The following is a 25,270-nucleotide window of genomic DNA, read 5'->3' as shown; positions in this document are numbered from 1 at the left end:
GAGCACCCAGTGTGGCAAAGACACCACAGCATTCCTCATGTGAACACGGAATAACAATCAGGGTGGAACGCTGCCAACTCACGCTCATTTTCCTCACTCCTCTTCTAGTCCAAGCCATACCCCAATCTCCCCGCCCACAGATGTTGGATTCTCAGCCTTCTCCCTCCTTCTTCCACTTATTCTGTGAAGTAAGATGGAACAGATTAGGATCTTGTTAGTTCAGCAGCACTCAATGGGTGGCCAGGGGCCCATTCTTCCACAGAGTTTGAGGACAAAACAAAGATCAAAATCCAGAAGTTTAAGAATTCATGTTCTAAACTTGTGTGGTATGATCCAATAACCACTAGCCCCATGTGGCTCTGACTACTTGAGATGTGCTAAATGGAAACGAAGGACTAAATTTTCCATTTCAATTAATTTTAATTAATGTTAACTTAAATTTGAAAACTGATAATTTCATTCAGTTATTGGAAAGCAACAGTATGTATGCAGCCACTTAGGTTTGTAAGTCTACTTCTTCAACCACAAGTGTCTGAATTCAGGTGTGCTTTGAGTGTAAAATACACACTAAAGTTGAAAGACTTAGTAGGAAGAAAATGTAAACTACCTCATTAATAATTATTTATATTGATGCATACTGAAATCATCATATTTTAGACATACTGTGTCAAATAAAATGTATCATTAAAATTAATTTCACCTGTTTTGTTTTTTACATTTTTTTTTTCAGATGTGGCTACTGGGATATTTTTAAATTACATATCCTATTTCTCTTGGTTCACTACTCTAGATGTTTGATGTTACTAGGGATAGTGCTGGAGACACCATATCCCGGTCCAGAGGTTCATTTATCACTTGCCTTCTCATATTGCTAATAGGTCATCCCAGAACATTTTCCAATTCTCTCTTTCCTAATTACTGTTTCAGTATTACTAGTGAACACGCACTTCCCCTCGTCCTAACCCCGCCTACAGCATTTTTTTCCCTCTGAAGACTTGCCCCACCCTTCTGCCCTCTACCCAGTCTTTGAGAGCCCATGTTCTACTATGAATTACTCTCCTCTTTTTCCCCATTTCTCAGTCTTTTCCTTTAATGCCACATTCTCTGACTTTTTATGACAATCTGTCTCTTAAAACTGATTCATTGGAGGTCAAGGTCTGCATTAGAGGTCTGCTTCTTTAGAGGCCTTGCAGGAAGTTCTAAGAGAGAGAGAGAGACCACCATGCTTCATGCTTGCTCAGGCCTCTCTTCCCACCACGTTGCTTGGTCTTTTCTTTTTAATGCTTATGTGGATGTTCGTGCCATCTTCTTTATCACCATCCACCCTTTCTTTTCTTTTTTTATACATTTTTTTAAAAAAATGTATTTTGCCATTCAATATTATATTAGTTTCAGGTGTACAATACACAGTGATTAAACACACATAATTTGCTAAGTCGTCACCACAATAAGTCTAGTAACCAATCAACCTTTTCTTTCTCTCATCCTCCCTTTCTCAGTGACCCTATATTTCAGGTTGGATTTCTGGAAAGCAGACTCTGCATGGAAATGGAGATGGAGATCAGCATGCAGAAGGTCTATTGGGAGGTACTTGGGAACAATGCCTGTGAGGAAATGGGGGTGGGCAGAGTAAACTTGAACTGAGATGCAGTTTCCACAGAAGCCTCAGCTGATCCCTTGGAAAGCTCTGGGGCTGGGATAGCCCTTTACGATCCTCCACAACGTCAGCAAGGGGATGTGCCTTTGGATCCCTGCTTTGATCCATTGGTCCAGATGCCCCCATGGAGGGGCGATCTAGCTTCTACTCCCCACCACTGAAATAATTCTCTCAAAAGTCCCCAAGATCTCCTGTTTTCTCGGGAACCCCTCACTTTGGTGTCCCTGCAGCATGGGTCCATACTGAGTTCTGATGCCCTGCACAGTGCTGGCCCTCCCCAATGGTCTGCTTCTTTCATTGGCTCCTTTGCTTGCTTAGGCCTGGGTTCTCTCCTCAGCCCAGCTCTCTCTACCTTTTCTACACTCTCCCTCCATCTCATCTTCTCTCAGCTTCACATCTCTCCAGGTCCTCTTCCGACTTCCACACCCAGGGCACCACCATGGTCCTCTTCCTTCTCTCTTGAGACCGCTCCCCTCCACCTGCATCTGCCCCTCCTAGAACACTCACAGCGAGCTCTACAGACCCTAGGCAACCACACAGCTGCCCCTAACTCCGACTTATTGCATCTTCCATTTTACCCCCCTCCCCCCCCCCCCTTTGCAGGCCTTTCTCTCACAGGGACTGCTGCAGTCACCTCCTTTTGAGACCTTCTCTTTATGTCTCCTCTGATAATCCTTTCTCAGCAGCTCCGGGGGTATTAAGAAGGCCGGTACCCCAGTGCCTTGCCCTGTCAGCTCTCCCTGCCTACCCCGCTTCCCTGACCTAGCAACCTGGTAAATGGGTAACCTAGCTCACTGCAGTCAAGTTTCAAAAGAACATGGTTGGATAAGCACAGTCTCTTTTGTTGATTTGGGAAATAACACATAACTTATGCCCCACTGTTAGAACAGAACCAGTTACAGGCAGCTCTGGCCCTGCTTTCCACAGGGCATAGTCAAATGGGCTCTCCGCCTAGTCTCCCTTTTTGTCCAGTTTAGGGGCGGGAAATGTAAAGCTGATGGTCAACAGGACTCCCAGAGAAAGAGGGCTGTGATAAGAGTCTTCCTTGTTTATGGGGTTGAGGAAAGAAAGGGTAGAGGGAAGTCTCTGTGATCAGATAGGCTTGTCCTTAAGAGTCACCAGGAGCCCCCACGGGCCAGCTTCTCCCGAGACCCTTCCATCAGGGGCCGGCCTAGAGGCCAATGAGACCTGAGAGAGGTGAGGTGGGAGGTGGAGAGGAGGACCCAGCGGTCTGTAAGCCGCCCCAACCCCCAGTCCACCTCACCCCCTCCTAGCAAGAATCCCCCAGGCAACCGCACAGCTGCCCCTAACTCCGACTTAATTCGCCCTGTGTGCTGTGAATTGAAGAAAGGCCAACAGCCGAACAAAGACGCGGCCGGCTGCTCAGGGCTTCTGGGGAGGCCCGCTACCCGGCTGGGAGAGCGCGAGCCTGGGAACTGGAGGGGGCGCGCAGGGGAGGGTGGGCGCCGGGGAAGCGGGGCGGGGCGGGCAAAGGCTCTGGCCGGCAGGAAGTGCCCACGGGCGCCGGGCGGAGAGCGGGATACCCGCACACTGACGTCCTCAGGGTGGGAAGCCAGGAGCGCGGCGGGACGTGCGGACAGGGGGTGGCCCTGCGAGCCGCCGCCCCGCCTCTGGGCTCCGCTCTCCGGCTGCGAACGAAGCCCTGCAGCCCACGGCCGGTAAGTGCAGCGCGCGGGGCCCTGGAGGGCCCGCGGGGCGGGAGCGCGCGAAAAGGAGGGGGTCTCCGCGAGGCTCGCGGGTCGCGGGGAGGAGGCGCCCCCTCCTCTGCTTGGTCCTCGGAGCTGGACCATGTGAGGAGCCGGCGGACAGCAGCAGGCTGACTTCAGATAAGGAGTGGGGCACGAATCCTGGGGATATTCAGGATGGATGGATGTAAGCACTAGGGTACAGGGCCCCCAGCATTTGTGTCCGTAATTGTGCTCCTGATTTCTGCACGAAGATTTTGGGAGTAGAGCTCTGGGGCCCTCAGTACCTTGTGCTGTCCAGCGTGTCCAGTGCATGTCTGTCCCTCTTGAAAATGTTATTCTCTTTGTCCACCCTGAATTCTAGTCACTGGCTCTTAAGCCAAAGCCTGCAGTTACAGGTCCAGAGTAATCCTAGCTAAAATTGTACAGCCCTGGGCTCTGTTCCCCGTGCAAAACAAGGTTTGCTAAATGCTAACAGCTGGTGAATCGCATACATGTACGGGATTATTCTCAGTGGGTCTGGCTGCCTGTGGAGGGCTGTCCACAGGTCCCATGGGCACAGCTGGGCATTTTGGAGAACATGGTTCTGTAGGCCCTGTCACCTGTGTTCGCCTGCCAATACCTACACATGCAGTTGGCTAGGCTAGCTTGGTATGGAAAGAAGGAAAGTGTGGAAGGTTCTAGTATGCATTGTTTTCACTAATGATAGGAACAGTGTTCATATGCGTGAATTGGCTGGAAAATATGAAAAGGAGGAGGGCTCATTTGGATTGGGCAGGAGAGCAACTCAGCCTGGGTCCCAGTTGCTGACTATGCAGGAATAAGTGCCACCGAGGTCTCTAGGACATTGGCACACATTGTGAGGCAGGGGTGGCATGGAGAGGAAAAACAGCTCCTGGAAAAACTCCTAAATATACTCCAGGACAGAGGGTGGCGGTGGAAGGGTGGAGAAGAGAATAAGGCCTGAGTGAATGATCTGTGTTTAATTTGTGGGCAGCTGGATTATAGTGGAAAGAATTTGCAGTTGGAGTCGGGAGACCTGGATTTGAAACAAAATTTCGTGGTTGTTACTATGTCAGTAGCAGTGTTCCTTGCACATGTCACTCTGGGGTTCAGTTGTCTCATGTGCAAAGCTGTCCCTACCTATCTCATAATGTATCTGGAGGTTCAAATTAGCTAATGCCTAGAAAGTGCTTTGACAGAGGTATGGCTCTTAGGGCGAAGGCAAATGCTAGGCCCACAGGTGCCAAGCGGGAAGTGTGGCAAACACTTGGGGTCCTGGAGCTGTTCGGTGTGTGGGTCATACAGGGAACCATTTGCATACTGCTCCCTGCGATATTCATCGTAATGGGAGTATTTGCCTAGAGCACTTTGGACCCTGAGTGTGTGAGATGTGCATGGGTCTTTGTGGTGTATGTAGTTTTTGCATGAATGCCTTCTGCAGCACAAGGGGAAGACTAGCTTGGCTGGCTTTTAAGTCCTAGCCCTAGAGCGGCCTGACTTCCAGAGAGCCTTTCTCCAGGTGAGCCAGGAGGCTTCATACCTATCATCTTGTTTTTATCCTCATGCCAACGACGGAAGCAGTAAGGAACACTTTCTACCATTTGCAGCCAGAAAGATAAGAGAGGAGGAGGAAGCTTTCCCAAATGAGGTCATGGGTCAGGGATGTCAACTGCAGGGTGCCGTCTTCTGGGTTACAGAGCCCCAAAGCTGTACCAAGCTGAGGAGGGCTGAGAGGCTGTCAAAAGTCATTACAGACAGCCCTAAACCCCGGGAGGTGTTTGGTGGTTTGTCAGTCCTTGCGCGTCACCTGTCATGAGATATCTTTGAATGTAGTAGCTCTTTGGTAAACATTGTGAAAGGAAAGATCCCTGGCCAGGGAGCCTGGAAACCCAGGGTCAAGTTCCAGCTCAGCTTCCTAACCTCCACATGACCTGGGAGTCACTTCACCTCTTTGTGTCTATTTTTTCACTGTTGAAAATCAAGGCATCTTTCCAGATTGTCCTCTTGTTCCCAGCTCATGTTTCATTTCCTCAGAGAGTCCTTTCTTGATCTCTAATCTAAAGTAGCCACCTCCTGGTCACAATCAAAGTGCCCTGATTTAACTCCTGCATAGCACTTACTACTATCTGAATTTTCTGCTACGGCAGGCCACACTGTGAGCTTCGGAAGAGCGGGGCATCCCTCGTCCTGTTTCTAGCTGGCCCACCAGCATCGGGAACACAGTAGGTGCTCAAGAAAAGTTGTGTTAGGGAGTGGTGAATAACTTAATATGGGTGGAATGGCTGCATGTGTTTCAAAGTGTGCTTCTAGGAGCCTTTGAGAGAGGAGCAAGCCCCATAGGCAGGGCCCTGGCTCCCTCACACCAACAGCTCAGGGTTAAATCAAGTTACGGATTGGCTTCCAGGCAGAATTTCTTTTGAAGAAAGTGCACTCCCACTAAAATAGAACTAGAAAACCATTGCATCAGAAGACTCATAGGGGCCTCTTCAACTGAAAGATGAAATAATAGTACTGCAGCTAGAAGCAATGCACACCCACCCTCAAGGAGGACCGAAGGCCACGATGCAGACTTTGGAAGTGGTTATCCCACAAATCATGTCTGCCTGGCCATGGAATTCATCATATGGGTGTTTTTCTGCAACTGCTTTAATTTTCTGGATTTTTGGTCAAGGTTAATATGAAAATGATTTTGCACACAATACAACAACAAGGGGGTATGTGGGAACTCTGAAGCTTGTGTGAGATGAGCACTAGACAGGAAGACACATTGAATATCTGCAAAGTGGCTATGCCACACGCTGGTAGATGAAAGCTGCCTATTTAGGGTGACTATGTCTGTCATCATCCTCCTTTGGGTATGTTCCCAGGCAAGCTGCCCAGACTTGCCTCTTGCCCAGGAGATGTCCACTCAGTGTTGTTTTTCTGGAGTAGTTGGCAGTGGAGTGGAGCCCTTCTCTCTAAGTGATTTTTGAGCCTAGAGGACAGCGATATAATGACTCACCCTGACCCGTATTTACAGCAGCTACGTCAGCTTCATGTAAAACATCTCTCATGTTGTTCCTTCCTATAAATACATTTTCAAACAGCAGTGTGACTCTTATGTCCAGCACTGTGCCTGGGTTTTGGGCACAGAATATATGTTTACCACCACCTTTACTAAATCCCATGGGGGTTAGTGTATTTCATGTGTACTATAATATAGTTATAGTATGTACTATTCATATATAATATTCTATATTGATAGTATACCTTTGGATAGAGAAGGAGGTTTGGCTGTTTTGTTGGACTGTTTAGGTGATTCGTTGAAGAGAAGGACTATGGTAAAAAGAAAAAAAAGGAGTACAAATCAGAATCCCCGTTAATTCCTTTGGACTACTACTGACTTTGCTTCTTGTACCTGTCCCTGCTCTGGCTCTCTTGTGAGTTCCTGGGCTCTTAAGGTATATGCTTATAAGACAGCACACCACAGAGCAGAGAGAGTTGGGAGGGGGTCAGTATCCACAGTTTCACCGTTTGCCTGCTAGGAGCCATGACTCTTCAGGCCTGAGAAATACAGAGACCTGGGCCCCGACCTCTGAGTATGTAGTTGTTGGGAGATTAAAGTCACTCCCAGGAAGAGATGGGAAAACAGCTGAGTGCAAACTGCGCGGCCACAGCTGGAGCTCAGAGAAGGCAAGGAAAACGCATGCTGGCCAAGGGCAGAGAGCCCAGCTCTGGGTCAGACAGTCCAGCCTGAAATCCGGGCTCTGCCCCTTCCTCCCCATGTGACCCCGCATGTGTTGCGTGACCTCACTAAGCTTCAGTTTCCTCATCCTGTAAACTGAGGAAATGGTCTGTAACTCCTAGCCTGGTGTACGGATGCCTGAGTTAAGCCTGGAAAACTCAACTAAGTAGAGGGGCACAGAACGCCCAAGTGTCTGATGACAACAGGGAATAGTTTGGAAAAGGGCTCACGGTGAGAAGGGGCATGGTGGGGTGGTGACTGCTGTACGATTGTGTCTAAGCACAGGTCCCCCTGTCAGTAGTCAAGGGGTACATGGCCTCCTGCTGGTTATGCCCCAGGCCTTTCCTCCTCTGGGTGCCTTTCTAATACAAGCTATAGGGAGGAACGCAGCTGTATTTGAACAGCTCCTCCTCTGTTTTCACTGCCCCCCTGTATAGGCATATGCCCTTTCTTACAGGCTTAAGGAGATTTACTGTAAAATACCAAGAATTCAAGAGTTGAGGATGTTACAGAGGCTCAGGAAATGTTAAGGGAAATTGAAATTGCTCTGAATGTTCCCTGGCCTGTTCCGAAGTAGTTCCCGTACCCTCTTTGATGGTAGAGTGGGCGACCTGCAGTGGCTCTCACCCACGTCTGGACTTACGGATGCTGCTGCTTCTCCTCCCCCTCCCCGCCCTCCTCCCCTTCCTGCTCCCCCTCACTTCCCTTCCTCTCTAGCCTCCTCCTTCTTCTCTTCCTTCTTCTAACGTGGATCTCATGTTTTAAAAGATTTTTGTCAGCTAAACTTTTAACATAAATGAAAATTTGCTTCTATATTTGAAAAGATTAATCAAAGACCGTATGACTGATCACACTGTCCACTGTCCACTTTCTGCTTTATAGTATTTACATTTTTTAAATGAAATTCTGTGCTCACAGGGCATCATGAACACTAGATCATATGAGGCAGCAAGGAACAGAGGACACACACATTATGCATCTCTCCTCTGCTCACATTCAAGTTCACCAAGATGCCGTCAGAGCATTGAACCACTCAGGGCCCTTCTCAGCGTGGGGCCCCGTGCAACTACATAGGATGCTCGCCCTTGAAGCCAGCAAGGGTTCAGCCCTCGGCCTCCCATTTTAGTCACATTTTTGGATGGTGGCCCAGTTAGGGCAGAACAACAAATTCTTTAAACAGGTGAGCCATTCAAGTACCCTCAGATTCCAGTTAGTCACATATCCTTGGAAGACGGTGGAGGCTTCCATTTCCTTATCCTGGTCTCTACCCTTCTGCTACAAATCATTTACATTGTTAAAAGACAGCTTAGATTATTTAGTAACAGGTTCTAATTGTTTTAAAGGCTCAGAAGAAAACAAAGGACAAGAGTAAAGGTGAGTACTATCCATTTTGTCTAAGGTTTGGAACAGATTGAAAAGCAAAAAGCTTCTAGGAGTTTTAGGCCTGTTCAAAAGTACTCACCAGCTTCTCTGGCCTTGATCCTTTTTATACCGAAGCCCAGCAGATACCTTGGGATGGGGAAGAAGTGACTAAGTTATCTAGGGAGGTAACTAAGAGAAAAGAGAGAAGAGAGGCCAGAAAAGAGGTCATGTGGAAGTGCCATGTGACTCCATATTTTAGGGTGCTTTTTGTACACATAGAAGCCTAGGGAAGCCAGGCTTCTCAGAAGAAATAAACTCTCTCTGTGGGGAGAAAGGGTGAGACAAGAAGTTACGACTAGAAGCACCAGGAGAGAATGAAATACCCAGGAGGCAGCTAACACTTTCTGATAGCACTGAGCAGATAGATAGCTAAGGGATTTTAACTCCTAAAATTCCAAGCAAATATTAGGAAACAAGTATAGTAAGTCCCTGTTTGTAGGTTACAAGACTTTAGAGGTGAAACAACTCATTAACAAAATCAATTTTACCTTAGGCTAATTATTACACATAAGAGTTAAGTTCCTGTGGCATCTCAACGTTTTATGTTATTTTTTTTCCCTTTATTTGACATTTTATTTATTTTTCCCCTCCCCTCTGGTAACCGCTAGTCCATTGTCCATGTCCATGAGTCTCTGTCCCGTTCATTTGTTGCTTTTAGGCTTATATCCCACATGTAAGTGATAGCATGTGATGTTCAACCTCTTCTGTCTGGCTTAGTTCACTTAGCATGATTATATTGAGATCCATCCATGTTGTCACAGATGGCAGTATTTTGTCTCTTATTATGGCTGAGTAATATTCCATTGTAAATATGTAGCACAGCTTCTTTAGCCAATCATATCTCATAGGACACTGGTTGCCTCCATGTCCAGGCCACTGTAAATGATGCTGCTATGAACATTGGTATGCAAATATCTTTTCAGATATGAGTTTTCAAGTCTTTGGGGTAAATACCCAGTAGAGGGATTGCTGGATCATATGGTAGATCAATTGTTAGTTTTTTGAGGAACCTCCATACTGTTTCCATAGTGGCTGTACCAGCAGTGTATGAGGGGTCCTTTTTCTCCGCATCCTCTCCAGCATTTCTTATTACTTGTCCTGTTGATTACAGCTATTCTAACAGGTATGAGAAGGTATCCCAGTGTTGAGCATCTTTTCATATATTTGTTGGCCATTTGTATGTCCTCTAGGGAGAAGTGTCTGCTCAGGTCTTGTGCCCATTTTTTGATTGGATACTTTGCTTTTTTGTTGTTATTGAGTTGTATGAGTTCTTTGTATATTTTGGATATTAGGCCCTTATCGGAAGCATTGCTTGCAAATATATTTTCCCATTTGGATGGTTGTCTCTTTACCTTGTTGACAATTTCTTTTGCTGAACAGAAGCTTTTTAGTTTGATGTAGTCCCATTTGTTTATTTTTGCTTTTATTCCCCTTGACTTCGAACTCATATTCATAAAATCCTCTTTAAATCCAAGGTCCTTCAGTTTAGTTCCTATGTTTTCTTCTGTTCATTTTACTGTTTCAGGTCTTATATTCAGGTCCTTAATTCATTTTGAGTTAATTTTGATGTGTAGTGAGAGACTAGACAACATTTTAGTTTCATTCTCTTGCAGGTGGCTTTCCAGTTTTCCCAGCACCGTTTGCTGAAGAGGCTTTTCTTTCTCCACTGTATGCTTTTTGCTTTTTGTTGAAAATTATTTGCCCATATAAATATGGATTTACTTCTGGACTATCATTTCTGTTCCACTGGTCCGTGTGTATGTTTTTCTGCCATGCCATTTTTATTACTGTCACTTTGTAGTATAATTTGAAGTCAAGCAGAGTGATGCCTCTAGCCCCATTCTTTTTTCTCAGGATGGCTTTAGCAGTTTTGGGTCTTTTGTGCTTCCATATAAATCTAATGATTTTTTGTTTCATTTCTTTAAAAAATGTCAATGGGATTTTGATGGGGATTGCATTAAATCTGTATAATGCTTTAGATGATATGGTCATTTTAATTGTGTTGATTCTTCCAATCCAAGAACACAGAATATCTTTCCATTTCTTTGTATCTTTTTCTATTTCTTTTAATAGGATCTTGTAGTTTTCATTATATAGGTCCTTCACATGTTTCGTTAGATTTATTTCTAGGTATTTTTATTGTTGTTGTTGCAATTGCAAAAGGAATTATTTTTCCACTTCTTTTTATGACACTTTTATTAGAGTATAGGAATGCCATGGATTTTTGAACATTGATTTTGTATCCAGAAACTTTACTGTATTTGCTTATTGTTTGTAGTAGTGTTCTTGTGGAGTCTTTAGGGTTTTCTATATAGAGAATCACGTCATCTGCAAATAGTGACAGTTTGACTTCATTTCCTATTTGGATGCCTTTTATATCTTTCTCTTTCCTGATTGCACTTGCTAGGATGTCCAATGTTATATTGAATAATGGTGGTGATAGTGGACAGCCTTGCTTTGTTCCTGCTGTTAGAGGGAAGGTTTTTAGTTTTTCATCGTTAAGTATACTGTTGGCTAAGGGCTTGTCATATATGGCCTTTATTATATTAAGGTGTTTTCCTTCTATACCAATTTTGTTAAGTGTTTTGATCATAAATGGTGCTGTATCTTGTTGAAAGCTTTTTCTGCATCTATTGATATGATCATATGATTCTTATTTTTCAATTTGTTTATGTGGTGCATCACATTAATCAATTTGTGTATGTTGATCCATCCCTGTGCCTTTGGGATGAAGCTCATTTGATCGTGGTGTATAATATTTTTAATATGTTGCTATGTTCAGTTAGCTAGCATTTTATTTAGGATTTTTTGCATCTGTGTTCATAAGAGATATTGGTCTGTAGATTTCTTTTTTTGTGTTCTCTTTACCAGGTTTTGGTCTCAAGGTAATATTGACCTCATCAAATGAGTTGGGAAGTATTGCCTTCTCTTCGATTTTGTCAAAGAGTTTGAGGAGAATGGGTATTAAATCTTCTTTGAATGTTAGTAGTTTTCACTGATGAAGCCATCTGGTCCTGAACTTTTACTTTTTGGTAGATTTTTGATGATTGTTTCAATTTCCGTACTGCTGATTGGTCTATTTAGATTTTCCAGTTCTTCTTGATTCGATCTAGGAAGGTTCTATTTTTCTGAGTACGGGTCCATTTCTTCTTGGTTATTAAATTTGATGTTATAGACTTTTTCATAGTACTCTTGTATAATCCTTTGTATTTCTGCTGTATCTGTCGTAATTTCTCGTTTCATCCCTGATTTTCTTTATTTGTGTCCTTTCTCTTTCTCTCTCTCTCTTTTTTTGGGGGGGCGGGGGGAGTGACTCTAACCAGGGGTTTGTCGATTTTATTAACCTTTTAAAGAACCAGCTGTTTGTTGTATTTATTTTTTCTATTTTTTTTTGTTTGTTTTCAATTTCATTCATTTCTGCTTTAATTTTGATTATGACTTTCCTTCTGTTGACTTTAGGCTTCACTTGTTCTTCCTTTTCTAGTTTTTTAAGATGAAGTTGTTTATTTGGGCTCGTTCTTGTTTTTGGAGGTAGTCCTGTAATGATATGAACTTTCCTCTTATGAACCACTTTTGCTGTGTCCCAAAAGTTTTGATATGTTTTACTACCATTATCATATATTTCTATGTATGTCTTGATCTCTCTTTTTATTTCTTCTCTGACCCAGTTGTTCTTCAGTAGTATGGTGTTTAATCTCCATGTATTTGTGGTTCTTTTCTCTTTCTTTTTACAGTTGATCTCTAGTTTCAAAGCATCATGATCGGAGACTATGGTTGGTATGATTTCAAACCTCTTATATTTGCTTTGTGTCCCAGTATGTGGTCAGTCCTTGAGAAGGTTCCATGTGCACCAGAGAAGAATATATAAGCAGCTGTTCGGGGATGAAAGGCTCTGTATATGTCAATTATGTCCAGTTGGTCTAATGTGTCATTTAAGGGTGTCATTTCCTTATTGGTTTTCTGTTTGGATGATCTGTCCATATCTGACAGTGGGGTATTTAGGTCCCCTACTATGATACTGTTTTGGTCTGATTCTCCCTTTAGTTCTGTTAGTAATTGCTTCACATATTTCAGGACTCCCTAACTGGGAGCATAGATATTAATAAGTGCTATGTCTTCTTGGTGCATGATTCCCTTTATCATTATGAAGTGTCCCTCAGTATCTTTCTTATACCTTTTTTATTTTAAAGTCTGTTTTTTTCTGATATTAGTAACACTACTCCTGCTTTTCTCTGAATGCCATTTGCTTGAAATATCATTTTCCACCCTTCCACTTTGAGTCTATATTTGTCTTTGGAACTGAGATATATCTCCTGGAGGCAGCATATGGTTGGGGTTTTTTTTAAAATCCAGTCTGCAACTCAATGCCTTTTTACTGGTGAATTCAGTCCATTTACATTTAGGGTGATTATTGAAATATTAGGTCTTCTTATTGCCACTTTATATTTTGCTTTCTGGTAGCTCAGTGTTTCCATTGCTTCCTTGTCCCTTGTGTTTCTGTCTTTTTTTTTTTTTTTTTTTTTTTTTTTTTTTTTTTTTTTTTTTTTTTGGCTTTTGTGGCTTTTCCCTCTGGCCCTTCTTGTTTTATGATATATACTTCACCCCTGACTTTTTGGCATGTGGTTATCATTACGAATATGTAAAGGAGGTACACACACACACACACACACAGTCATCCCTCTTCTTCTGCGTGTGCCTTATCTCCATTCCCCTTTGGGAATTTGGATCTTTGAATCCTCCCCTTTTCAGTCATTGTTGTCTCAATTTGTCCCTATAAATTCTGAATGTGTATTACTATCTTGCTATAGCAAATCTCTTTCTATTTTAAGCTTATACTGCCCTGTTCCTAGTAAGAGTTGCACTCCTCTGCTTTTATCAGCCTGCTAGTCCCCTTCTTTCTTTTTTTTTTTTTTTTTTTTTTTTTTTTTGTCATTTTGTTTCAGGTGAGCTGATCCCTTTCATTATTTCCTGTAGCGCAGGCCTCATAGTGGAGAATTCCCTCAATTTTTGTATGTCTGTAAAGGTCTTTATTTCTCCTTCATATCTAAAGGAGAACTTAGCTGGATACATTATTCTTGGCTGGTAGTTCCTTTCACTTAATAGTTTAAATGTTTGATTCCATTCCTTTCTGGCTTGTAAGGTTTGCACTGAGAAGTCCAAGGATAATCTAATGGGTTTTCCTTTATATGTTACCATTTTCTTCTCCCTGGCTGCTCTGAGAATTCTGTCTTTGTTGTTGTTTTTTGATAATTTTAATACAATGTGTCTTAGTGAAGGCCTTTTTGGGTCCACATAATTGGTTGTTCTGTTTACTTCTTGAATTTCAAGCTCCAGCTCATTCCTTAGCTTTGGGAAATTCTCATCAACTATTTCTCTGAAAATGCTTTCTAGTCCCTGTTCCTTTTCCTCACCCTCGATAATGCCCATTATTCTTATGTTTCCTCTCCTGATGGTATCAGCTAGTTCTTGTATTTCTCTTTCATTATTTTTCATTCTTTGATTTCTCTCTTCTTCTTTCGGATTTATTTCTAAATTTCTATCTTCAATATCACTGATCCTTTCCTCCATTTGGTCGACTCTTATTTCCCAAGCCTGTTATTTCATTTTTCAACTCTTACAGTGTGTTCTTCATTTCCAGAAGTTCTATTTGGTTCTTTTTGAGAGTTTCAATCTCCTTGCTAAAGAACTCATTCTGCTCATGCAGTTGTTATTCAATTCCTGAAATTGTTGATATGATTCATTTTGGATCTCATTGAGTTTTTTCAGAAGTACCATTCTGAATTCTCTGTCATTTAAGTCACATATTTCTATGACTGTAAGCATATTTTCTGGAGATTTTTCTCTTTCTTTCTGAGATGGCTTGTCGCTTTGGTTGATCATGGTGTTTAATGGACTATTTCTCCACCTAGGCATTAAGGGAAGTGTGTTCTGCTTCCCCCCCCCCACCCCCAGAAAGATTTATTATATAATGGTCCCTGTTGCAAATAAGGTGTTTTTCTTTTGGTTTCCCATAGGTGGTGTCTAAGCCTCTTGGATCTCTGCTTTTTATAGTATTAATAATGTCTTTTTTTCTTTCTAGATGTTTAAACACACTCGCTACCCTCAGTCTCAGTTCCTCTCAACGTTAGCAACAGTTTCAGTAGCGTTTGCTCAGATTCTCCTGGGGCTCTGCAGTGTTCTGTCTCGGAGGGTATGGGGGAAGGGGCTATCTGGGTTGGGGGATGGGGACTGTGGTTCAGCCTCTGTTTTGCAACCATGGCTGGTAAAAATGAACTATGGTTTCTCTGCCATCCTTGCTTTTTTGCTGTCCCTGTTTTCTCTGCCTTCTGCCCTGATGACTGGGCCCTGCCGCCAGCCACGTGGAGCTCACAGAACTCCCAGGTAGGGCTGTTCAGGGATGTCACCACACCTTCTCCCTTCCCCCTCCTCCTGCAGGGAGCTCCAATGACTGCAAGAGGCAGCTTCTTTGTATCTCCCAGTCTACTGCCCAACACCTGGGGTTCTGACCTGTGGTAGCTTTTTTGTGCAGATTCCACACTCAGACATGCTGGTGTGCAGTCTGGGTGTTTTTTATTGAGTTTATTGTTGTTTCAAGAAGAGAGATCTGGGGACATCTCTCACTCTATCATGTTTAATCCAATCTCGCATCCCAACTTTTTAACCAACATCGAGTGAAACGTTATTTTTGAGGACCTGCTGTACTAGTACTGTGAACTAGAAAAGGGAGATGGAAGGAAGCCCCCCTATCTTTTTATAATATATAAAGAAAAATTGTTAGAAGAAGAATTATAGAAAACAGAGAAGCCACATTTACATTGTACCTTTAATTCTTCTAAATTAATCTACATTCTACCTTGGTTTTAATTTATTGTATAAATAATGCTAATTGTGACTAGCTAATTTTCCTAATTAAATTTAATAGTTCACGACTGGCTATTCTCCAGGGGTTCACAAACAGTTTTGGTATGACTTGCAAGTTAAGATTACATATTTAAAAGGTTGAAACAAACAAAACATGCAACAGAGACCATGTGGGCTGCAAGCCTGAAATGTTTACTAACTAACCCTTTACAGAAACAGTTTGCTAGGCCCTAATTCATCCAGTGTCAGCCTGTGATTATTGATTATTGACAGCTCGGCAACCCCAAAGCACTCAACTTGGGCACAGTGGCTAGAGGGAAGCTGAGCCTCTGAACCAGGGTCTCTCCAATGTAGCCCTCTGAGAGCTCGATTTAATTAGCCTGAGTGCAGCCTGGGAACCCAGATTTTTAATTTCTCAGGTGGTTCCAATGCGCCTAAGGTTGCAAAGCCCTAAGGCAGTAGATCTCAAAGCGAGGTCCCCAAAATGCAAAATCTTAGGCCCTGTTCCAACCTGCTAACCCAGAAACTCTGGGTCAGGCCCAGTATTTACATTTCAACAAACACTCCTGGGGATTCCGATGTGCCTCAAGTGTGAGGACACATCTCTAAGGTTTGGACTTTCAAACCTAACCCTGCTCATTGCTGCAAACTTCACAGATGGGCTGGGTGGAGAGAGCAAGAGAAGAGGGAAAGCTGACAAGTGGGAACAGCAAGTCCTGGGAACTTGTTATTTCACACTCAGCCTAGGCCCTGGGAGGTGCAGTGAGCTGCAGGAACCAGAACTTGGGACTAGAATAACACCATCACCAACAATAATGAACTCTTCTCCAATAAAAGTTGTCATTAATAATAATTTTACTTTTGGGCTCTACTCTTTATTACTACATATATGTGTATCTCTAGTATATTTACTTATAGAAGGTAACCATTTGGTAAACACAGGGGTTTAAGGATAACTTCTAAACTATTTTGAAATAATTTAAATCAACATTATATGTGCCTGGGAAGTAGAAAAGCTGTTTTGCTGACCTTCACCTCATTACTGAAGAGTGAATTCTGTTCTCCCACCCCACTCCGGGACAGATTCCCACAGGGTACTTTGCTCCAATTGCCCGCCCTCCTACAACATAGGCTGTGGGGCATTTATAAGAATATAACAGGATTTATGACCTATAGACAGCCTACTATGTGCCAGACATTTTGTGAGGGTTTTTTTCACTCTTTTTTTAAATGTATTAATTTTCCTTAGTTTCAAGTATACAGTACATTGGCTAGACATCTATATAGTTCATAAAATGATCCCCCCAATTGCTCCCTCCCTCCCCTGACCTTCTGCCTAGGCAACATTAATGCCATGCTCCCATCCCCATGACCATCCATCAGCTACTAATTTGTACTTCTTTAACTTTTCATCCCATTCTCTCAGCCTCCTAAACTCCCTTCCCCTCTATCTGTCACCAAATTGTCCACTATATTCGTAAGTCTGTTTTTGATTTGTCCTTTTTATTCCTTTGATTCTGCATATAAGTGAAATCATATAGTGTTTATCTTTTTCTGTCTGACTTAAATACCTTCTTGGTCCATCAGAGCAATATCTTTTTCCATCCCCTTCCTTTTAGTCTGTGTATGTCTTTTAATCTGAAGTGGGTTTTTTGTAGGGAGCATATGTAGAGGTCTTGTTTTCTTATCCTTTCAGCCACCCTTGATTGGAGCACTTAACTCTTTTTCACTTAAGGTACTTATTGATAGGAATATAGTTGTTATCATTCTTTATTCCTGTTTTGATACATGTTGTTTCTTCTTAAAGAAGTCCCTCCAACATTTCCTGCAATACTGAATTGGTGATGATAAATTCTGTTAGCTTATTTTTGTCTGGGAAGCTCTCTATCTGTCCTTCAACTCTAAATGATAGCTTTGCTGGATAAATTATTCTTGATCCTGGGTCTTCAACCTATTGAATACTTTTTTTTGCCAAACTCTTCTGTCCTGCATAGTTTCTTTTGAGAAATCAGCTGCTAGCCTTATGGGTGTTCCCTTATAAGTAACTATTTTAATTATGGTGTGTCTTGGTGTGAGCCTCTTTGGGTCCCTAATTTTTGGAATTCTCTGAGCTTCCTGAGGTTTTATGTCAATTTCCTTCACCAGATTAGAGAAATTTTCCATCATTATTTCTTCAAATAGCTGTTCAACATCTTGATATTCTTTAGTTACACGGATGAGCATTTGGACCCTTAATAGAAGTGTCCCATATGCTCCTTAAATTATTTTTATAGTCTTGCCATCTTATCTCTTGCCATTCTGATTGAGTGTCCTTGGCTTTCCTGTCCTCTAGAGATGGCATTTGATCCTTTTCTTTATTCACTTTGTTTATTCTTTTGTTTATTCCATTTAATATACTTCTCATCTCAGATAATGTGTTCTTCATTTCAAACATGTTCTCTTTTATAATTTCCATTCCCATTTTTATGTTTTTTATCTCTTTAAGTTCTCACAATTTATCTACACTTTCCAAAAGTTCATTGAGCATCTTTATGACCAGTGTTTTGAACTCTGCATGTGTTAGATTACTTGACTCCATTATATCTGGATTTCTGTTCTGTTCTCTCATACGGTTTCTACTTCTTTGTCTTCTCATTTTGGCTGCCTTTGTGTGTCTGTTTCCATGTACTAAGCAAAGTTCCTAAGTCTCCCGGTCTCATTAGTGTGGATTTGTGAAGTAGGTGTCCAGTAGCACAGTCCTGAGAGGGGTTCAGCTGCAGGTCAAATTTAGCCGAAGCCTCTACCACTCTGAGGCCACCTGTTAAGATTCAGCAAGCAATCCACAGATGCTGTGCTTATAGTTGCCTCAAAAGGCCACACCAGAAACCAAGGCCAGCTGCCTCCAGTGTGAGTCTAGGCGCTGCTCAGCAAGGAGCACCTGACTTGTTGAGGCTACACCAGGATGTGGCTCGAGGTTGGGTAAGTGGGGTTTCAGGGAATCCTCTGGGTGGAGCAACTTCTGCTATCCAGTTTAATGATGTCATGGCTATGGAGGTGCTGTGTCCTGCGCACTGGGAGGGCCCAGAGCTCAACAGGTAACAATAGATACCACCTGCACTTCTCCACGGAGTGAGTCTCCCCTTGGCCCTTACTCCGACAATGTCTCCCTGTAAGTACCTGGTGCCCTCTGCGCACAGCCTAATCGGCACTGGTGCTCAGAGTGAGCAGGTCTGTCACGAAAGTCCATTGGTGGACCTGGCCCATTTAAGAGGCTTCTGCTGCTGCCACTGCTGCAGGCTCCATCTCACTCAGCCACTAGAGACTCCCCATGTTCCCACCCCGTCCTACCTTCTGCCTGTTGCAGGGTGCTTTCTTGGATTTCTCCCTAGCTGTATGGCTTGTTCATCAAGTTCCCAGGTGATTTTACCTTGCTGCTGCTCCTTGTTTCCATCACAACTTCGATATGGTCTCCAAAGGGATGAACAGAGCCTCTATCATCTACACCTTTTTTTTCTTCCTTGTGAGGTTTTTAACATTCATTACCTCCTGTAATCACCACAGCCCTGTAAAATCAGTGCTATTATCCCCATTTTGCAGTTGTGAATGTTGAGGCACAGAGAAAATAAATACCTTCCTCAAAGCCCACAGCTAACAAACAGCAGAGCTTCAAAACCCAAGGAGACCTGTCCTCAAAATTGATGGGAGTGGAAGTGGGGAAGTTTGCCCAGGATCAGGCATGATGTGGCAATAAATTTGATTCCAGTAAATCTAAACTGATTTGAGCTTGTAAATATGTAAAGCAGTTATTCCCAGCTCTACCAGGTCCTGCCCAGTAACCTGTGCATTCTTAGCAGGGCATGAGCCACACCACCCAAAGGTTGGATTCCTGTGTCATCTTAGAAAGAATTCAAGAACCAGAGGCACATGGGGCAACCAGAGATAAAAGTTTCATCTGAGTTGTTGAGAATGCAGTTGCTACCCATAGAGCTGGCTAGGTCTTTAAATTCTTCCTTTCTCATTTTGGAAATTAGCAGCCAGAGTGGTGTATAAACATTGCATATTGTCGTCACCATCAGTAAAAATGAGGCATCCTTTTAGAGCTCTTCATGTCTCTAAAGCGCTGCAGACTTGTCAGCTCCTGATGTCCTACTTTTGTTGGCCTTGGTTACAACCAGAGGCATGGGAAACCTCGAGATCATGAATGTCGGCAGCACTGTGAGTCTGCGGCCCCACCAAACCTGGAGCACTGGGCTGAGAACCGGAGATGTGGGTTTGAGTTGCAGCTCTTCTCAGCCTTGCTTAATGAGAAATGATACCCACCCTCCAGGTCTCTCCGGCCGACATATGGGAGTGGCTGATTTCTAAGGTCCCTTCTCTATCCACAAGTCCTGAGATATACAGCTGTCTTCTTGAACCTTGGAAACGATGGGCAGTGTGATGCTTTTGGTGATGTAATTAGTACATGGTTAAGGAACCAACGTGGGCAACATCGAAGATGTTCTGATGCCAAGTCCGTTTCCATAACACCCTCCCTCTATAGATCATGGAACTAAGGTATTCCATTTTTTTTTTTAGAAAGAATTAAGGTAACAGAGTGGGGGTATTCGTTAGTTGGCATGTAAGTGCATTTATTTCCTTGCTCAGAAAGGTCAAGTATCTTTAAAAAGACAAGTGTCCATGTGCTTGGCTCTCCTGCAGGGAGAAGATTCTAATGCTTTCCAAGGGGTTTGTCAGTCTCTAGAAAATATGTTTTCACAGACCTGAGATGAAGAAACATGGTTCATTTATCAGGGAACTCAGCAGCTCAGCCTAAACTCTCTTTAATAAATTACTTCACCTCCTGGACTTAAGACCTAACAGATTTACATCCAAGTCCCAAAGTGAAAATTGAAATTTAAATTTGGATGCATGAGTGTTCTCTCCCTCGCCTTTATATACACGTGCACAGATCTGTGGTCCATGTGCTGTGGTAGAACATAAGCTAAACCAGGGTCTGCATACCTGGGACAGCTGGCTTCTAGTCCCCACTTTCCCTGTCCTGACATCCCTGTGTCCACCAGGTCTCTGAGCCTGTGCCTACAACATAAGTCGATAGTCCAGGCCTCATCTGCAACTACCCAAAAGGAGTCTGAATCTTTTCTTGGGAGGAAGTCATAAACCTCTTTAGGCATCTGCTAAAACCTATGACACCCCAGCACATAAATAGTAACATTTTTTATACAATTTCAGGGGCCCCAAGTTATAAGTCTTTGGAAGGAATGGTCAGTCTTTTAGGCTTAAGCCATGCTAAGCCATGGTGCCCTGCTCCAGAGACAAGACGGGCACTAATTTGAAAGCAAATGAGAAGTAGTACAAAACCTCCTCTCTGGGAAAGGAGATACGTTTTTGTGTCATTCAGGCATGTTTTTTCTTTCCATTTCCTGCTGACTGCAAGTAATGTCTGCACCTTCCTGATTCCCAGCAAGCAGGTTGTGAGTGTACTTAAGCACAAACTGGTGTGCACCATAATGAAGTCTTCTGCAGGGGCGTCCCTGCTTTTACCCCAAAGCACCTCTCCTCCAGCCTGCTGGTTCCTGCCGTCATCCCCTTGAGAGAGCCTGCTGCTGGTGGTATGATTGGGTACGGGGCAGGCTTTGTGGTCAACCAGCACTTACTGGCCTTCATGGTCACTTTCTGGGGGTCTATATCCTCATATTAGATGACCCACCTAAAGTCAAACAGCCAATAAGGGTGGCAGTTTTCTCTCCATAAACATAACAGCACAAACCAAAATGAGAAGACCAGGCTCATGTTTATATTCACGCCCAGCTCCCTCCTCCTCCTAGCCCAGGGATGGCAGAGGGAGGAATGCCCCTTCCTTCCTGCAGCAAGATTATGCATAAGCCACCCATGAGGACCTCTTTCCTGAAGCTTATGGGTGTCATCTATGGGCTCCAACCAGCATCATTTCCCAAACAGCTCTCAGAAATGGTCACATCAAGCAAATAGTGACTGTAGCTATGGATGTGGGGAGGGGCTGCTCTGGGGAGTTTGCACTTAGCTGAGATCCTACCCTGCAGGGAGGAGGCAATGCTAGTGGGCTCCCGTATCTGAGACCTGGGTCCCCTGTGTCAGGCCTGATAGTGAGTCCTGGTTGAGTCTGAGAGCTGGGATCGTTGTTGATTTGGGGCCTTGACTGCCTCCCATATCCTCTAGACTGCTTTGAGGAGCCGTGTCTTACAGCCCTTCCCTTCTCACATACATACAACAGTGACAGCACACCCCTAAGAACAGATGCCCCATGGGCCTCCAGCTTTAGTCTGAGTCCTTAATCCAAGCGTGGGTGGCCCTCTGGGCCCACAGTGTCTCCTGCATCTGCCTGGATGTCTGGGGAACTGTGGATGTTTGGAGATTTTTCCTCCAACTCTTATGGTCATGGTCACACAGCCCCACTGGCCTGCTATAATTTTTTCCAGGTACTAACACAGATATTGGCTGAACTACCCATGAGTAGATGGCAGAGTGACAGGGAGATCTACTTCAGATGATTCCATCCTAACTCTGCAGCAGAGAGGGCTGGAGCAGAACCAGCTGGACACGATATCACTGGCCTCCTGCTCTGGGCCTGTGTGTGCTTAGCAGCCTTTTTGCTGTCATAGCCACATGGACTCAGAGCCTGAGGTCTGGGTGCAGCTTCCAAAGACATAGCCCAGGTTTCCCCGGGTGAGCTATTGTCCACAGTGTGAATCCAAATGTGCTGTGACCAGTCTTTGTGCCCCTGTGTTCCCCAGGCCCTAGCTGAGGGCACAGACCAGGGCTCAGCTGTGTCAGAAGCCTCCTGGCAGAGGTGGTTCACATCACCAACTAGGAGCTGGCACTAATCAGAGAAGCCTAATGCGATGATGGAAACTGGAAGTCAGCCCAGGTCTCATAGACTGGCCTGGCAGGGGCCAAACTAAGATGAGTTTCTGGGAGTCAGGCACCAGGAGCCTGGGCAGGACAGTCTGCCAAACTGTCCTAAAGTCAGGGGAGGCTCCCTGAGAGCAGCACAGAGAGTGGATGGGGTAGTGGATTTGTATTTTGGACAAAGCTGTGTGTCCTTGAATAAGTTTCCTCATCTCTAAAATGGGGATCCTAAGAGTACCTACCTCTTAGTTATTATGAGAACTACTATAATAATTATATCATTATAATTATAATTATTATCATTATTCCTGTTGTTTGTGCAAGTAACCAGTTAGCTAAAGCCTGGAGAGGACAGAAATAGCAAACCACATGCCATCATGCAAGGGATTCTGCCATTCCCCAGGGCGGAGGGTGGGGGGCGACTATACCCAGTTGCCCAGGGCAGACACCACATTCAAAAACTGAGGTGGGCTGTGGAAGGCAGTTTGGAGGTTCCTCAATAACTCAATGCGTTACCATATGACACAGCAATTCCACTCCTAGGCATATACCCAAAGGAATTGAAAACAGATGTTTAAACAAAAACTCTTACATGAATGTTCATAGCAGCTCTATTCACAATAACCAAAAAGTGGAAACAACCCAAATGTCCATCAACAGATAAATGGATAGGCAAAGTATGGTATATCCATATGATGGAGTATTATTCAGTTTTAAAAAGAAATGCAGTATTGATAAAGGACAGACAGAATATGAATGATTCTTGAAAAATGCTGAGAGAAGCACAGAAAACCACATATTATATGCTTTCATTGACATGAAGTATTCAGAATAGGTAAATCCATACAGACAGAAAAGTTATTGGTTTCCAGGAGCTGAGGGGAAAAGGAATGCAAAGTAACTGCCTAATGGGTGCAGGGTTTCCATTTGGGATGATGTACAAGTTCTGGTACTAGATAGTAGAGATAGTTGCACAACAATGTGAATGTACCGTATGGAAATGTGCCACTGAATTATACATTAAGATGGTTACCATGGTAAATTTTATGTTTCATGCATTTTACTACAATAAAAAAAAAAAGAAAGAAAGAAAAAGAGTGGGTGTAGTTGGGGCCAGGTCAGGGTCAGAAGAAACTAAACTATCTATTAAGTGAAGGGCTTCTTAGATCATCTGGGAGGTCACTTTCAGTTCTAAGAATATCTTTTGGGTCTATGATATAGAATCCCATGATGCAGACCCCTGTAGCTCTCCCCTGGCCCAACTTGACCATGGACAAGGATGGGGTGACAATACACAATTGAAGAATAAGAAAATTGATGCCTGAATATTGGTCTCATGGAGTGCTGGAGCTGGGATTCTTCGTGCTTCCAGCTTTAGATGAGTGGGGGAGGGGGAGACAATGATCAAATGAGGGGGCCTTAGCACAACCCTTAACCAGAGAAGCTATAGTCTTATCTGTTTTATATATTAAGGTCTATATAAAAGTTTATTTGAAAAAAACATACTGCTGGAACATCACCTTTCTCATTGTACAGATAAAGAAATTGAAGCTCAGAGAGGGTCAGCGACTTGCCCAAGGTGCTAGCCAATGGAGAGGGAAATCCTGAATTAGACCCCATGACACCCAGGCCTCTGCTTGTCCCACTGTCTGCTGATGCCTCCGTAAATGTCACACCGTGCCTGTTAGCAGACTTCCTCAGCATCAGTTTGGCAGGAATCATGGGAGAGGAGACCTGCCCTCACCACCTGTCCCTCTCATGGGTTCCAGGAGCATACACTCTCCCTGATGAAATCCCCCTCATGCCAAGCACCGCACTTCCCTCAGGGGTGATAACCAAGCAGCCCCCACCTGGACAGGGTCTCGCGCACGTCTCTACATGTGTGAGGAAAAGAGCAGCTTTTTCTCGGTGGAAATCAAAGATTCATTCATTCAATAAGACTGGGGAAATTATAATATAGATCCATCTCTGAGTGTGGGAAAAATAGACTGATTGTATTCTTCTCTATAATTATGCTGGTTTTGTGGGAACAGTAAGTATATTAGGCAATGTGTTCTCTTTTTAAGGTGTTTTTGAGACCCAATGTGTCAAAATTAAAACCCTATGTTCTTAGTCAGAAAGGTGGTGATTTTTCCTGGATGAGATCAGAGTTTCACTTCTCACCATTGGCAGCCTCTGCAATCCTACCCTGGTCCACCCTTGCAGTTAGGTAGGCTGGGCCAACTGCCTTGGACTGACAGTGGGCCGGGCACCCAGCCCATGACTGTCCTAGACAACACTGTCTCTCCATGGCCTTACAGAGCCACAGGGAGCTGATCAAGCACATGCCTGACTCCATGGGTATTTTTAGAATTCATTTAAATAAATGCTCATTCCCCAAACCCAGGTTCTGGTTTTAACCTGCTAAACCACTTGGGTTTATTTAATTCAGCCTCATAAAGATGACTCTAACTCTGTCATTCCCTGGATCAGAAAATCTGCTGGTGCCTCACTGCTTACAAAATAAAGTCCAAAACCATGAGCCTGACATATACCTGCACTGTCACCTTCTTTGTCAAATCCCACTCATCCGTGAACACTTTTCAAATGTTCCCTCTTCAGCACTCCTGTACGTACTTCTCTCTGAACTTCATGTGTCATGTTGAATGAAGTGATGCTGTCGATTTGTCTGTCTCCCCAGCTGAGAGTTCTTTGAGGTTGAGAACTGTTTCATTCATTTCCTTCTTTTTTATTTATCTTTTTTTGTTTTTCATCTCTGGCACCTAGCGCATCATGTGCCACATAGTGACACCTTGAATGTCCAATGAATTAATAGATTAATTAATTAGTTAATCTCATAAGGGAAAACAATGATACATGAACAACCAACCAGACAGACCACTGCAACAGTAAATGAGGTGTGGGCCTATGGCAAGGTGGTAGCAGTGAGAAAAGCAGAATGAGCAGATTCACAAGATGTCCCTTAAGGAGAGCTGCAGAAGGGGGACACCTTGGTGAAGTATTTAGTGTTGAGGTGGGAAGTGTTGATATTGA

The 25,270-nt window shown here is 43.6% G+C and overlaps 1 protein-coding gene across 4 annotated transcripts in view; it reads left to right on the top strand.

The window, feature by feature from the left end:
• The first annotated feature begins 2,605 nt into the window (after positions 1–2,605).
• The window catches only part of TSPAN11 (tetraspanin 11), an 88,553-nt gene continuing 65,888 nt past the window's right edge, over positions 2,606–25,270 (top strand). For 3 of the 4 annotated variants that reach the window (XR_004955884.1, XM_016130120.2, XM_036237542.1), the window contains exon 1: positions 2,606–2,854. Coding sequence is in view for 2 of the 4 variants with exons in the window: in XM_016130120.2 (XP_015985606.2) it covers positions 2,839–2,854 (16 nt within the window). In the remaining 2 variants the exon portion in view is untranslated. Of the gene's footprint in view, positions 2,855–3,174; positions 3,337–25,270 lie in introns of those variants that run through there. The other variant, XM_016130118.2, reaches the window with a different exon arrangement.

This window comes from Rousettus aegyptiacus, unplaced genomic scaffold (genome assembly GCF_014176215.1).
Source record: "Rousettus aegyptiacus isolate mRouAeg1 unplaced genomic scaffold, mRouAeg1.p scaffold_m13_p_2, whole genome shotgun sequence".
Taxonomy (NCBI): domain Eukaryota; kingdom Metazoa; phylum Chordata; class Mammalia; order Chiroptera; family Pteropodidae; genus Rousettus; species Rousettus aegyptiacus.
This window is presented reverse-complemented; position numbering and strand designations above follow the sequence as displayed.